This window comes from Nelumbo nucifera, chromosome 1 (genome assembly GCF_055504915.1).
Source record: "Nelumbo nucifera cultivar China Antique chromosome 1, China Antique-T2T, whole genome shotgun sequence".
In the NCBI taxonomy this organism is placed as follows: Eukaryota; Viridiplantae; Streptophyta; class Magnoliopsida; order Proteales; family Nelumbonaceae; genus Nelumbo; species Nelumbo nucifera.
The window spans coordinates 204,577,348-204,589,827 of record NC_142649.1 but is presented as its reverse complement, the minus strand read 5'-3'; the positions used below and the strand labels follow the sequence as shown (position 1 = coordinate 204,589,827).

At 36.8% G+C, this 12,480-nt stretch overlaps 1 protein-coding gene across 2 annotated transcripts in view; it reads left to right on the top strand.

Moving 5' to 3' along the window:
• The first annotated feature begins 1,815 nt into the window (after nt 1–1,815).
• Nucleotides 1,816–12,480, top strand: part of LOC104609851 (pleckstrin homology (PH) domain-containing protein) — a 165,833-nt gene continuing 155,168 nt past the window's right edge. For both annotated transcript variants that reach the window (XM_010276250.3, XM_088895911.1), the window contains exons 1-8: nt 1,816–2,345; nt 3,967–4,070; nt 9,277–9,411; nt 9,499–9,549; nt 10,327–10,421; nt 10,493–10,610; nt 12,042–12,143; nt 12,241–12,429. In XM_010276250.3, coding sequence (XP_010274552.1) covers nt 2,249–2,345; nt 3,967–4,070; nt 9,277–9,411; nt 9,499–9,549; nt 10,327–10,421; nt 10,493–10,610; nt 12,042–12,143; nt 12,241–12,429 — 891 coding nt within the window. In that variant the 5' untranslated portion in view covers nt 1,816–2,248. The remainder of the gene's footprint in view (nt 2,346–3,966; nt 4,071–9,276; nt 9,412–9,498; nt 9,550–10,326; nt 10,422–10,492; nt 10,611–12,041; nt 12,144–12,240; nt 12,430–12,480) is intronic.

Genomic DNA, 12,480 nt, shown 5'->3' with positions numbered 1-12,480 from the left:
TAACGATGACATCATGAATTAGTCTACTTGGCCCAGATGGTTGAATTGCTTACTTGCCACCGTGATGGAAAGTGGTTCCATTTTTGGGGAAATTTATAAAACATGTATTTTAATTAAAAATTATTAGATGTAGACCTAATTGATATAATTTATTTGTTTTTATTTTATGAAAATAATATCTTAAATATTGGATTCAATAAAAGAATGGGAGTTAATACCCTAAGATAAGAATTAATGAGAGGGAATTGAATGAAGAGAAATGTAGTAGTTCATATTACATTTTGTGTGGTCACAATTAGGGAAACTTAAAAAATAGGATATTCTAGTCAAGATTGGGATTCAATGAATGTTAATGGGAATTAATACTTTAAATTTAAATATGAGACTTAATGAGAAGAAAAGTGGTCTTTTCAGACTTAATGAGGAAATCACTTCTAAAGGCAAAAGATGCAAATAAATATATAGAAATTCAAAAGTAGGGTCTGTTTGGTTATGGGGAAAGGGGTGGTGTAGAATCAGAATTGGAATGGCGCATTCCAGTTCTACCCATTTGGTTAGGCATAATGGGATTCTTGTTCCCATGGCATTCTCTCATTTGAGGTATTGGCCATTCTGACCTCCCCTATTGGAGTTCGGCTTTGATCAGTGCAATGCATGTTTGAACAACCTTTACAGCCTTGCATTGGGAATATCTCTGTGTATTTCATGGGGAGATATTCTCAATTCAAGGTTGCAAGAGGCTGTTCGCATGGTGTAAGCCTGGGCTTACACTGATCGAAGCCGAACTCCTCCTATTGGTATTGGGAATGAGAATCTCATCCTAGCTTGCTAAAGAAAAAGACAAATGATAGGGAGTTGTACATTTGTAAACCAAACAGACCCTAAAAAAGAAAAAAAAGGTAAAAATGAACATTCAAAGTTGATAAGACGTTAATTTACCAAAATACCCATGTGAAAACCTTCTATAAATAAAAATTGCAACAAATAAACCAAAAAACTTATAAAGAAACCTAGAATTATAACAAATGCAACATGCAATTAATATCAATTAAATTTATAACAAATGAAAATCGAAAAAATGCCTAAATTGCCATTAAAAATAGGTAATTTGGGGATTTAAAAAAGTTTCAAGGGTCACATGTAATGTAACTGACGAATGCTATTGCAAGGAGGCTTTCTCTATAATGAAATTACCACTATCCCAAAATACAGGTGGTAATCTACCCTTTAAGGTAATAACCCTGCATTTTTTTTTTTAATTTCTTGTATTTGGCTTTACAATTTTGAAAGAAGAAAAAAAATGGAGAATGACTGTTCAACCCACCTCAAAATTCTTAGCCCCACTGTACAGGTGGGATGAATCCTATGATACCAAATCCATGAATAGTATGCGTTTTATAGGAGGGCTACTAATAGAGTATGGGGAGTTATAATTTCAGAATTCTGCGTTTTATAGCTGCAGTGTCCTAGAAGAAAAAGGTAGGGGTAGCTTGTGGATAAAGATAAAGAAAATGTACCACACTCGATTCGCTGTGATCAGTTTGGATGTTATGTAAGAATTCTGAATTACAATCCCCCATAATCTAATAATAGCCACCTGTACACCACATCTTATTTATGAATTTGTCATCAATTCACAGTCAGGATTCATCTCTCTGTAGGATAGGACTAAAAAATTCTGACTGGACTGATCAGTCTTTCTCCCTTAAAATATTAATTCACGAAAACAACCCCGACCAAATGCTATTTTTCGGCCTCAGGGTTTGATTTGATCATTAAAATAGCTAATAGACCAGGTGGATACCCTTTGTTAATGCTCGGAAAAAAAAACAAGAACTAAACGCATCCTAAGCCGTTGCGTTGACCGGTTGCTATTCCTTTCTCAACAATAAAGATTTGTCTAAAAACAGTTGGAAATGACGACCTCGCAATTCTCTTAAAATCGATGGGTTTCTTTTTTCTACATGTCGAATACTTGAATGCTTGAATCTTCTATTTCTCTCGACAATTACCAAAAAAAAAAAAGAAAAAAAAAAATCTTTCGACCGAGACGGAATAACGTGTTCTGGGACTGGGACTGAGACGTGGCTGTTGAACGGAGAAACTCCCTCCTCTACCCTTCTCTCTTGGAAACTTATCCTGCTTTCTCTGCAAACGAGAAATTGAGAGTCGAGACATTTCCCTCTTTTCCTCTTTCCATCGGTGTTCTTCTTCGATCACGGAAAAAGTTCGATCCAACTGAAGAAGGATGTTGGAGGATCAGGTCGCATTCTTGTTGCAGAAATACCTTGGCAATTATGTGCAAGGTCTAAGCAAAGAAGCTCTGAAGATCAGCGTTTGGCGAGGTTCGATCTCCATTTCTCTTGTTACATATGTTTTCTTTCCCTCTCCATCAATTCTATGCATAGGTCTTTCTTTAAGCTCGTAAAATTTGCTTAGTTGATCAGTTCGTTTTGTCAATATCATTTGACATAAAAAAGAGGATTTTGAACTTCGTTTTGTGTTGGGAGTATTCGAAAGATGAATTGACACGATAATTCAATCAAGCACTGAAGCTTACTTATTTTAGAAAAACAAGAGTGAGTTAACCAGTTCTTCTAGGCAATAATCAATTCCAAAGTCCAAACCGATTTCATTTGTCTCACACAGTTGGTATAGTAACTTCAGTAGGTTCTACTGTTTGTTTTCTTTACCATGAGTTTGTATGGCAATTACAGAATGTGGCGGTGCTTGGTTTAGATGACTCATTTGGCATGCAGCTTACTATTGATGGTTCTGCCTTCGTATCTTCGACTGACTCTAAAAATAAAGCCAACATTAAGAACGCTAATAATAGTGGGGAAGATAAAGATAACATGGTCTTTGATTATTGCAAAAAGCCCCGACATACTTGGAAAATTGCTCCAAGTTGCATGGAATTTCCTCCTTGATTCAAGAAGGATAACCCGTAACAAAAGTCAAATGAAAATGTTGCTGCTTCTACTGGAGATCTAGATAGATCTAAACCTATTGGAAATTCTAGTAACTAATCCATTCCTGGACTGTCAGCTGACTTATTGGTTCAAGCTAAAGGGGGATGGTCTGGTTTAGTTGAATTATTACTCATCTTGAAGCACAACCATTGAAGGTGTCCCTACTTCCACATTTTTTGCACATTCAAATAACCATGCTTCTACATACCACACTACTCTTACTTCATCTATCGGAAGACATCGTGAACTCACTAAAAACTGATATTTAATTAGTATAACAGGTCAAACAACACTTCCCCTTGCTCAAACTCCAAAAATAAGCTGGGCTAGAGTGTAAACGGATCTCCTGGATTGATACTACTTGCAGTCTAGCAACTAGACTTGTTAACTAGGTCTCTCTAATAGTCCATACGACTACTCAATAGTTTCTTGCCCTACCTGGGCATATCAGCAACTATTCTGGGCCTCATTGGAGTTTTTTCTAAGGAAAGAACCCTAGAAACAGCTTCAGTTAACCATGACCAGCAGTAAATTAGGAATCTCTTTCAGTTGGGTTCAAAGATCAACAAATTTCTTGGATACATGGGGTGGATGGATCAATTCTTTTTGGGGCAACCACCTAATGAAGGTTTCAAATTGCTAGGATTTGCACAATGTATTTTACTTATTTTTTTTACAAATAATAAAATTTTAACAGTAAATGTAAAAATTTAGGAGTATCTGATTGGATCTGATCCATTTGCTGCCCTATGGATAGTTTACCAGGTTCTGAATTCTTGATGGTTTTGATAGTTTCACCAATCAAACCACCTGGTTGAACCACCAAACCTGCCACCAGGCCCTCTTTTTGGGTTGATGTCTGGCTAGGTTTTTAAACTTATCTTGAAATCTTGCACTAGTATGTTGATGGACAACAGTAAATTATAATTTTATTATTTGAAATGTTTCAATCTTTAGTTGTTCACATTGGTTCTTACTGCTTAAAACATTGCAGGTGATGTGGAACTAACAAATATGCAATTGAAGCCAGAAGCACTTAATGCATTGAAGTTGCCTGTTAAAGTCAAGGCAGGCTTTCTTGGATCGGTTAGACTTAAGGTTTGTGATTCCAACCTAAGATGTTGAAATTGAAACTAAGATGGATATTTTTTTTTATTGCTTTGGGAAACTAACATGGATATTGATACATAAAATGTGGATATGACTCTTCGTCTCCCATAATCTAGGATTTAGATGTTTATATGATGATCCAATAAGTTGAATTGTTCTCTTGATTGATATTGAAAGAAAAAATCATTAGAGTATATAAGATGCATATAAGAGGGGAAAAAAAGCACTGAAAGAGCTAAGAGCAGATGGTAGAAGTCTACTTCAAGCTTCCTCTACACCAAATAAGGTTACAACATGAGTAGACCTGTTCATGGGCCGGGCTTTGTCTATGTATCAACAGAATACATTCAGGCCCGAGCTTGAGCCCGACCAGAAATTTGAAAACAGAATTTTTTTCTTTTTTTATTCAATAAAAAAAGTGTGTTAGTATTCAGCCGAACTGAGAAGAGAGAGAAAGAAGAGAGAGAGGAGAGAAAGGAGATAGTGTCGAACTGAGAAGACCGACCGTCTAACCCAGTCAACCATATATTAAACTTGGTGAATAAGTATATAAAGACAAAAATGCCCCTGTCTAGACAGAAGGCATATAACTAATACATTACTGATATGGAAAAGACTGAAATGCCCCTGTTTAGTCAACTCTAACACTCCCCCTCAAGCTGGAGAATATATATCATATAATCCCAGCTTCTTACATATGTAGCTCACTCTTCCTGAACTCAACCCTTTTTTGAACAGATTTGCCCATTGATCACTTGTTCTCATATGCTCTGTCCTTATCACGCCATTGATGACCTTTTCCCTTACAAAGTGACAATCTACCTCTATGTGTTTAGTTCTCTCATGGAAAATTAGGTTGGATGAGATGTGAATTGCAACCTGATTGTTCAACCACACTAGTTCACATGTAGTGTGTGCCATGGCCTTATATTCTGCTTCTGCACTACTCCTTGCTACCACAGTTTGCTTCTTGCTCTTCTATGTCACAAGATTTCCTCCAAGAAAGGTGCAATAACCTGTAGTGGATCTTTTGTCTGATACAGATCTAGCCCAGTTTGCGTCGATGTATCCAACTATTTCAAGATCACCTCTTGGCTTGTATAGTAACCCACAACCTGGAGCCCCCTTCAAATACCGTACAATTCTAAGAACTGCATCCCACTTAGGTACCCGAGGACTTTGCATAAACCGGCTTACCACGCTGACAACAAATTAGATATCAGGCCCTTCCAGGGTTATCAAACAATTCACCTGTGTCACTCCCCAACTTCACATTCAGTTCCATGGGAGTCTCAGCTGGTTTAGCACCTAGTAACCCTGTTTCTTCCAATAGGTCAAGGACATATTTCCGTTGACAAAGGTTTATGCCTTGCTTTGATCTAGCAACTTCTATACCCAGGAAATACTTCAACTTCCCAAGATTTTTTGTCTAAAAGTGATCTTCTAGGAAAGTCTTCAATCTATTAATCCCAACTCTACCACTGCCAATTATGACTATATCATCCACATAAACTACTAGCAAGATCTTCCCGGCCACAGAGTCATAGCTAAATATTGAATGATCAACTTGACATTGTCTCATTCCAAACTCCTTCACCACCTCACTAAATTTGCCAAACCAAGCACGGGGAGACTGTTTGATCCCATAAATCACCTTCTTGAGCTTACACACCTTACCATCATCCCCTTAAGCAACAAACCCTGGTGGTTGCTCCATGTACACCTCCTCTAGAAGATCACCATGGAGAAAGGCATTTTTAATATCAAGCTGAAATAGAGGCCAATCATGCATGACAGCTAAGGAAATCAACAACGTAAGGAGCCAATCTTTGCAACTGGAGAAAAGATTTTGACATAGTCTACACCATAAAGTTGAGAGTACCCTTTTGCAACTAAATGGGCTTTTAGGCATTCCACTCTCCCATCTGGTAGATACTTAACAACATACACTCATTTACAACCAACAACATGCTTACTTGGGGGAAGATTGGTGAGTTCCCATGTATGATTGTGATGAAGGGTAGAGAGTTCCTCTTCCATAGCTTTTTGCCACCCTGGTGAGGTAAGAGCCTCCTGAACATCCTTAGGTATGGATACAAAAGACAACAAGGTAATGAACTGGCGATAGGAAGCAGAAAGGTGAGATATATAAACATAATTGGATATGGGGTAGCAAAGAGGAAAAACAGACATCTTATAGAGACAACTCGTGCTTTATTATTCCAGCACAAGGTTCCCAAGAAGTATTGGTCTCATGAAGTGTTTACTGCATCATACTTGATAAATAGGATGCCATCCAGTTCGTGGTTGTTAGGGTTGTGTCTTATTTTTCAACTGCTGAATTGTTTCTAATCTAATGGTTGGTGTGGTCTTTCTTTAGGTTAAAGAGGGTTTTACGTATAAAAGGTTTCTTTTGTACATAGGGTTAAGGTTTTTAGATAAGTGAGAAAGAAGTTTACTCTTTTTCTTGTTGTAAGAGTAGAGTTTTTCTCTTGTTTTTGTTCTTCGGGTTGAGAGAGAGGAAAGGGAGAATGGGTGTACAAGGGTTGGGTTGAAAACTCCTTTCTCTATTCTTTGTCCTAATGATCCTATGTTCTCTTTACCACCAAAAGTCTTTGGTTGTGTCTGTTTCATTCATGTTAAGGATTCAAAATGAACAAGTTGGACCCGAGGGTGATTTGGGGGGTCTTTCTAGGTTATTCCTCCATACAAAAGGGATACAAGTGCTTTGATCTAGGTTTTTAAGATGGTTTTACAGCTGATACAGCATTTAGTTTTCCCAAGAGCCGTGAGATGCAGCCTCAAAACAAATATAAATTACAGTGTAACCCAGAATAATTGACCCTTATTCATCCCTTCTCTAGCTAGTAGGTATGCTGGCCCATTTGCTGATCTCTGATTGTTATAGTAGAAGTTAGCTATTTGAATCTTCTCAATGCTCCCCTGAAAGGCCAAGCTGCTGTCTCCGGTTCTTTCAGCCACCCTATTACCACTTTAGACTCACCTTCTATGATCAGATTTCTTATGTTCATCTCTTTAGCGATTTGAGCCCCTATAAAACAGCTTGGACCTCTGCACTACCGCATCTCCCACTCCAATTGGACTGGAGAATAAAGCCACTATCTGGCCCTCTATTTCTGAATACTCCCCCAATCCCAGAGGGCCCAGGATTACTGAGGCTGCTTCCATCAAAGTTTAGTTTTGTGAAGCTTTCTTCCGGAGGCTTCTAGGTTATAATAGGTTTGTCCTTGACCGAAGAAGCTTTAGCAACTAATTCCTAATTTCTTCGTATGTCATCAAAGGAGAAAAGTGACAAAGGTCCAAAGCTTTAGCCTAGCTAATAGCCCTAAACAGTAAACATTTCCACACAAAATCCTCATCCCTCTCTCTTTACCATTAAAAAATTTGTTATTCCTTTTGTCCCAAACTGTCCAAAGTAAAGCAGCCCTAACACACCTCCATAAGACCCTGAACTTCTTCATGTTCTTTCATAAGATAAACCCATGTACACCTTGAGAAGTGATCAATGAAACTGATAAAATAGCAATAGCCATCCATAGAAACAATGGGTGAAGGACCCCACACATAAGAGTGAACTAAATAAAAAGGAAAGGTAGTGACATTACCGATAGAACTTGGATAGTTTGCCTTACAATGTTTTGCCAACGAGCACACATCACAAAATAGACTTTCAACAGACACATTTTTAAGTAACTTTGTCTACAGTCCTAGAACCTCTAGATGAGACTTCACTTGTGCTGGAAGACATCATGAACTCACTCAAAACTGATATTTAATTAGTATAACAGGTCAAACAACACTTCCCCTTGCTCAAACTCCAAAAATAAGCTGGGCTAGAGTGTACACGGATCTCTTGGATTGATACTACTTGCAGTCTAGCAGCTAGACTTGTTAACTAGGTCTCTATAGTAGTCCATATGACTACTCCACAGTTTCTTGCCCTACCTGGGCATATCAACAACTATTCTGGGCCTCATTGGAGTTTTTTTTTCCAAGTAAAGAACCCTAGAAGCAGTTTCATCTAACCATGAACAGCAGTAGAGCTCCTTCTTGTTACTCCAACAATAAAAAAGAAAACTTAAGAAGAAAGAGGAGGTGAAGAAGGTAGGCGAGCAGTATAAGAGTATGTTATTGCTCTGATACCATGTTTGTATTTAGATTCTTGAAGAAAAATAGGGTGGCACACACATGTAACTTAAAATAAAAAAGGCCCAAGCCCATTAACACCTAATAGCAGTACAACCCAACAAGAAATAGGAAAGTTATAACTTAAATGGGTCGAAGCCCATATTGATAAGTCCCACAACACGGACCTTATTAGAAGAGATTGGAGTTGATGCAAAAGAACCTATGATGTTGTATTGTAATAATCAAGCAGCAACATTGCTCATAACCTAGTTCAGCATGATGGAACAAATCATAAAGAGGTGGACAAATATTTCATAAGAGAAAGGGTGACATCCAGAGAAATATGCCTACCATATGTTGCATCTGATTTACGGCTAGCTGATGTTCTCACAAAAGGAGTTGCAAGAAATAAACTTGTACATGATTTACGCAAGTTGAGAATGTGTGACATCTACTCCCAATTTGAGGGGGAGTGTTGAGATTCAGCAGTTTCTTATGATTTTCTTGTTTATAATCATTTGTTAGTATTATTGGGTCGTTAGTTAGTGTTATTGTGCCCAAGGCCCATTAGTTAATGTTGTTTTTTTGAGCTGTTTTTATGTTATGAACAGTATCCACCCCATTAAGGGCATTTTAATCTTTGTAATCAATCTTTTATATGAGTATATAAGATAATGAGTGGGGCAGCTAGATCATTATTGGCTTCTCACAATCTCTTTTTCTCTTCTCACTAAGATCTCTCTCTCTTTCTCTCTTCTTTCTCACTGTTATCAAATCAGATTATTGTTTTTTTCTTTTCTACTATTAATAAAAGCTCTGATGGTCAGCTATGACCAATAAATGAAAATTACATATTTGTTGTATTATAAATTATGATTTTGCCTCTTAAGGATTAAAATTTGATATTTGTGACAAGTATGCAAGTAGCTTAAGGTATGACTGTTGGGTCTCTCTAATCTGAGGCATTGTTTATTTACATTATTAATATATTTCTGAAAGCTAAAGTGAAACTTGGGTATTTTTTCTTACCATTTCTCAATTTCAGGTTCCTTGGAGTAGGCTAGGTCAAGAGCCAGTTTTGGTCTACCTAGATCGTATATTCATATTGGCTGAGCCTGCAACTCAGGTTCAGGGATGTAGTGAGGATTCTGTACAAGAAGCTAAGAAGAATAAAATACGAGTAAGATACTGGCTTGCATTGTATAGATTGACATGTATTCAATTGTAGATGGTTAAATAAGAGACTTGCTATTTATCCTTGCAATAGGAATTGGAGATGAAGCTATTGGAGAGTCAGCATCAGCTAAAATCAGAAATGGTATTTTTTTTATCAGCAACAACATGATGCTTTTTTTCCTTTTAATATCAATACTATACTTTACCTTCTCTGAAAAAATATTTACTAGTTATGAAACAGCAACGTGCACATATTACATGCAGTCAAATAGAGATAAGACCCCTATCTCCCCCCTTCCCCTGTTTTTATTCTTACAACTGTGTCCAGAACATTTGATCTCTCTTCATCCCTAGGCAAGTATCAACACTATATATATAGTAAAAATGTTACATTCTTTTATACTGATTCCACATGTCATCACTTTAGATCGCCATTTATTTAGTGCAACCATATTTGCTCTGTATTGTATCATTTCTTTCATTCTTGAACTGCAACTTGCTATTACTATTTTTATGACTATCTGCTACTTGTATACTATTGTTTTTATTACATTTTACTTTTGAGCTGCATTATAGTTCCACACCATTTTTTTATTTATGCTCACAAATTCTGTGCTTCCAAAAAATTCTTAGGGAAACACTTTGCTAGTGTATGGTACTGAAATTCAGTTCCCTAATATCTTCTACTTGATACTACTTCATTTGTTCTTCCCGCATTATACTGGTGAAAATGGTTCTTTTCTGGGGAGCTTTTTTTTTTGTGATAAATTTATTGGAATTGGATTCTTTTTCTATTCAATTAATAAGCTGTTATGATTTTATGGAAGTCAGACCTTCTTGATTTTTTGTTTATTCTAAATAATTTGCAGCTCTCATGGTTTTATCTTTTTATTTATTTGGTTTTTTCTTGCTGCTAAAGAATAAATCATGGCTTGGATCCTTGATCAACACAATTATTGGAAACTTGAAGCTCTCAATTACAAATATCCACATTAGATATGAAGATCTTGAGAGGTAAAGAACTTTAGGCATTTTTTTTTTTTAGTTTTCAACATGTACTGAAGCTTCACGGTTGCCAAATGTAGCAACCCTGGCCATCCTTTTGCATCTGGTGTGACACTGGCAAAACTTTTGGCTGTGACTGTTGATGATACTGGGACAGAAACATTCATTACTGGAGGTGCACTAGAGCGTATTCAAAAGGTAATTACTGTCTCATATGTTGTAGACTTGGGTGAAATGATCCTGATTGTCCGTTGGTTAGTTATTTTCTATTTTTTATATGTTTAAATAGATAAAGAGGTTGTACAAGGATTCTACATGTTCAATGATTATGGAATGAGTTCCTCATGATAGTCCATTGAACTATCTTAAACTCCTTCAAGATGGATGTGAAATAACTGAAATGAATAAACAAGCATTGACCATGAGTGGCAAAAAAATTTAAGAGAAAGAAATCAAGGGAGAGAAATGAATCAACCTTGTCAGGATAAACTCTCTGGGTTTATCAACCGGTGAGCATTTAAGTCCATATTGATACAACCATGCAGTTTCGGACATAATTAGCAGAACACACCCATGAGACATGAAATATATGATCTTTTATTCAAAATAAAGTCAATATGCATTACATCAATTGGAGCTGAGGGCATACATTGTCTAACAGTTTTGGAAGTGGGATCTTGATCTGCATACAAGTAGACTTCAGAAGGGAGTGTGTTTTGCTTTGGGGTTTTCACCATCCATTTTGGTTGGCATGCTTTGTCAATCCAAGGTGTGGAGAGTTTGGTAGAGATGGTGACCACCTTTATGATGGTTTCCCTTCTCCCATTTGATCAAGGTGCATTTTTACCACTTAAACAGTAGCATAGGAGGTTCACATAGTTAGATTTCTAGGTTTATTTTTTTTTCTTTAGATGGTGAGGATTTTGTTGATCTAGACAGATGGGAAAAAAGAAAGATGCTGCAAGTGATGAATCATTTACTGAACAATGATTATGTGATTTCTGATGATGTGATTATGGAGGTGCAGAAACTTTATAGTTGAGATTTGGTGGAAACAAGAATTGTTAGAGGGAGGAGTCAAAAGCTGGAAAATGAGGCATCTGAGGCAGTAAGTTGACAAAACTCTTGAGAGGGTATACTAAATTACTAGAGAGAAGGGGGTGGTAGGGGAAAACAATGGAATGCCACAATAGGATGTTTTGGAAAATGAGGCATCTGAGGCAGTAAATAGACAAAACTCTTGAGAGGGTCTACTAAATTCCACTCAGGTGGTTGAGTATGTTGTTGCTGGTGGGTTCCCTGTTTTTGCAGTATAGGCCTTTTTGGAGTTGTTTTGTTTTTGTTTCTTTTGGATAGTATCCGTTGCATCCTTTTTTTTTTTTTAAGTGGAAGTTGTAGAGTGTTTTGCGGTATTGTTAATCTTCTTTGCAGAGCTAGTCTTCTTTTTTGTGCTGTTCTCTTCTTTAATTCCTCAGTTATATTTTCTTTGGCTTTGGCTTATGTTATTTACTTTTTCCCTTTTTTCATTTTAGTAAAATTGTCCACTTAAATAAAAATATTGCATAAGAAGTTCTTAAGTTTATTTTTTGTGACCACATGTATGAATGCTCATGATAATTTTACTTACAGTCAGTGGAACTTGATAGCCTGTCTCTTTACTTTGATTCTGATATATGCCCATGGCAAGTTGACAAACCATGGGAAGAAATGCTTCCATCAGAATGGAGTCAGGTATGCAATTCTCAGTCCGGTGCTATAGCCATTTCCATCTTTTATTCATAGTAAGTGGGATTAAATTGTAACTTCGGTCAACTTCAATGAGCTTCAGGTCTTTGAATTTGGTACTAAGAATGGAAAACCAACTAATGCTCTTACAAAAGATCATAGTTATATTTTGGAACCTGTGACGGGCAATGCAAAGTACTCTAAGCTGCAGCAAGAGGAAGCATCAAGTATGGTCGAACCTCTGCAGAAAGCAGCTATTAACTTGGATGATGTTACGCTCTGTTTATCAAAGGTTCTTCTTAATATCTATCTGTCATGAGTTCTATGGTGGGGCTTTGTCATT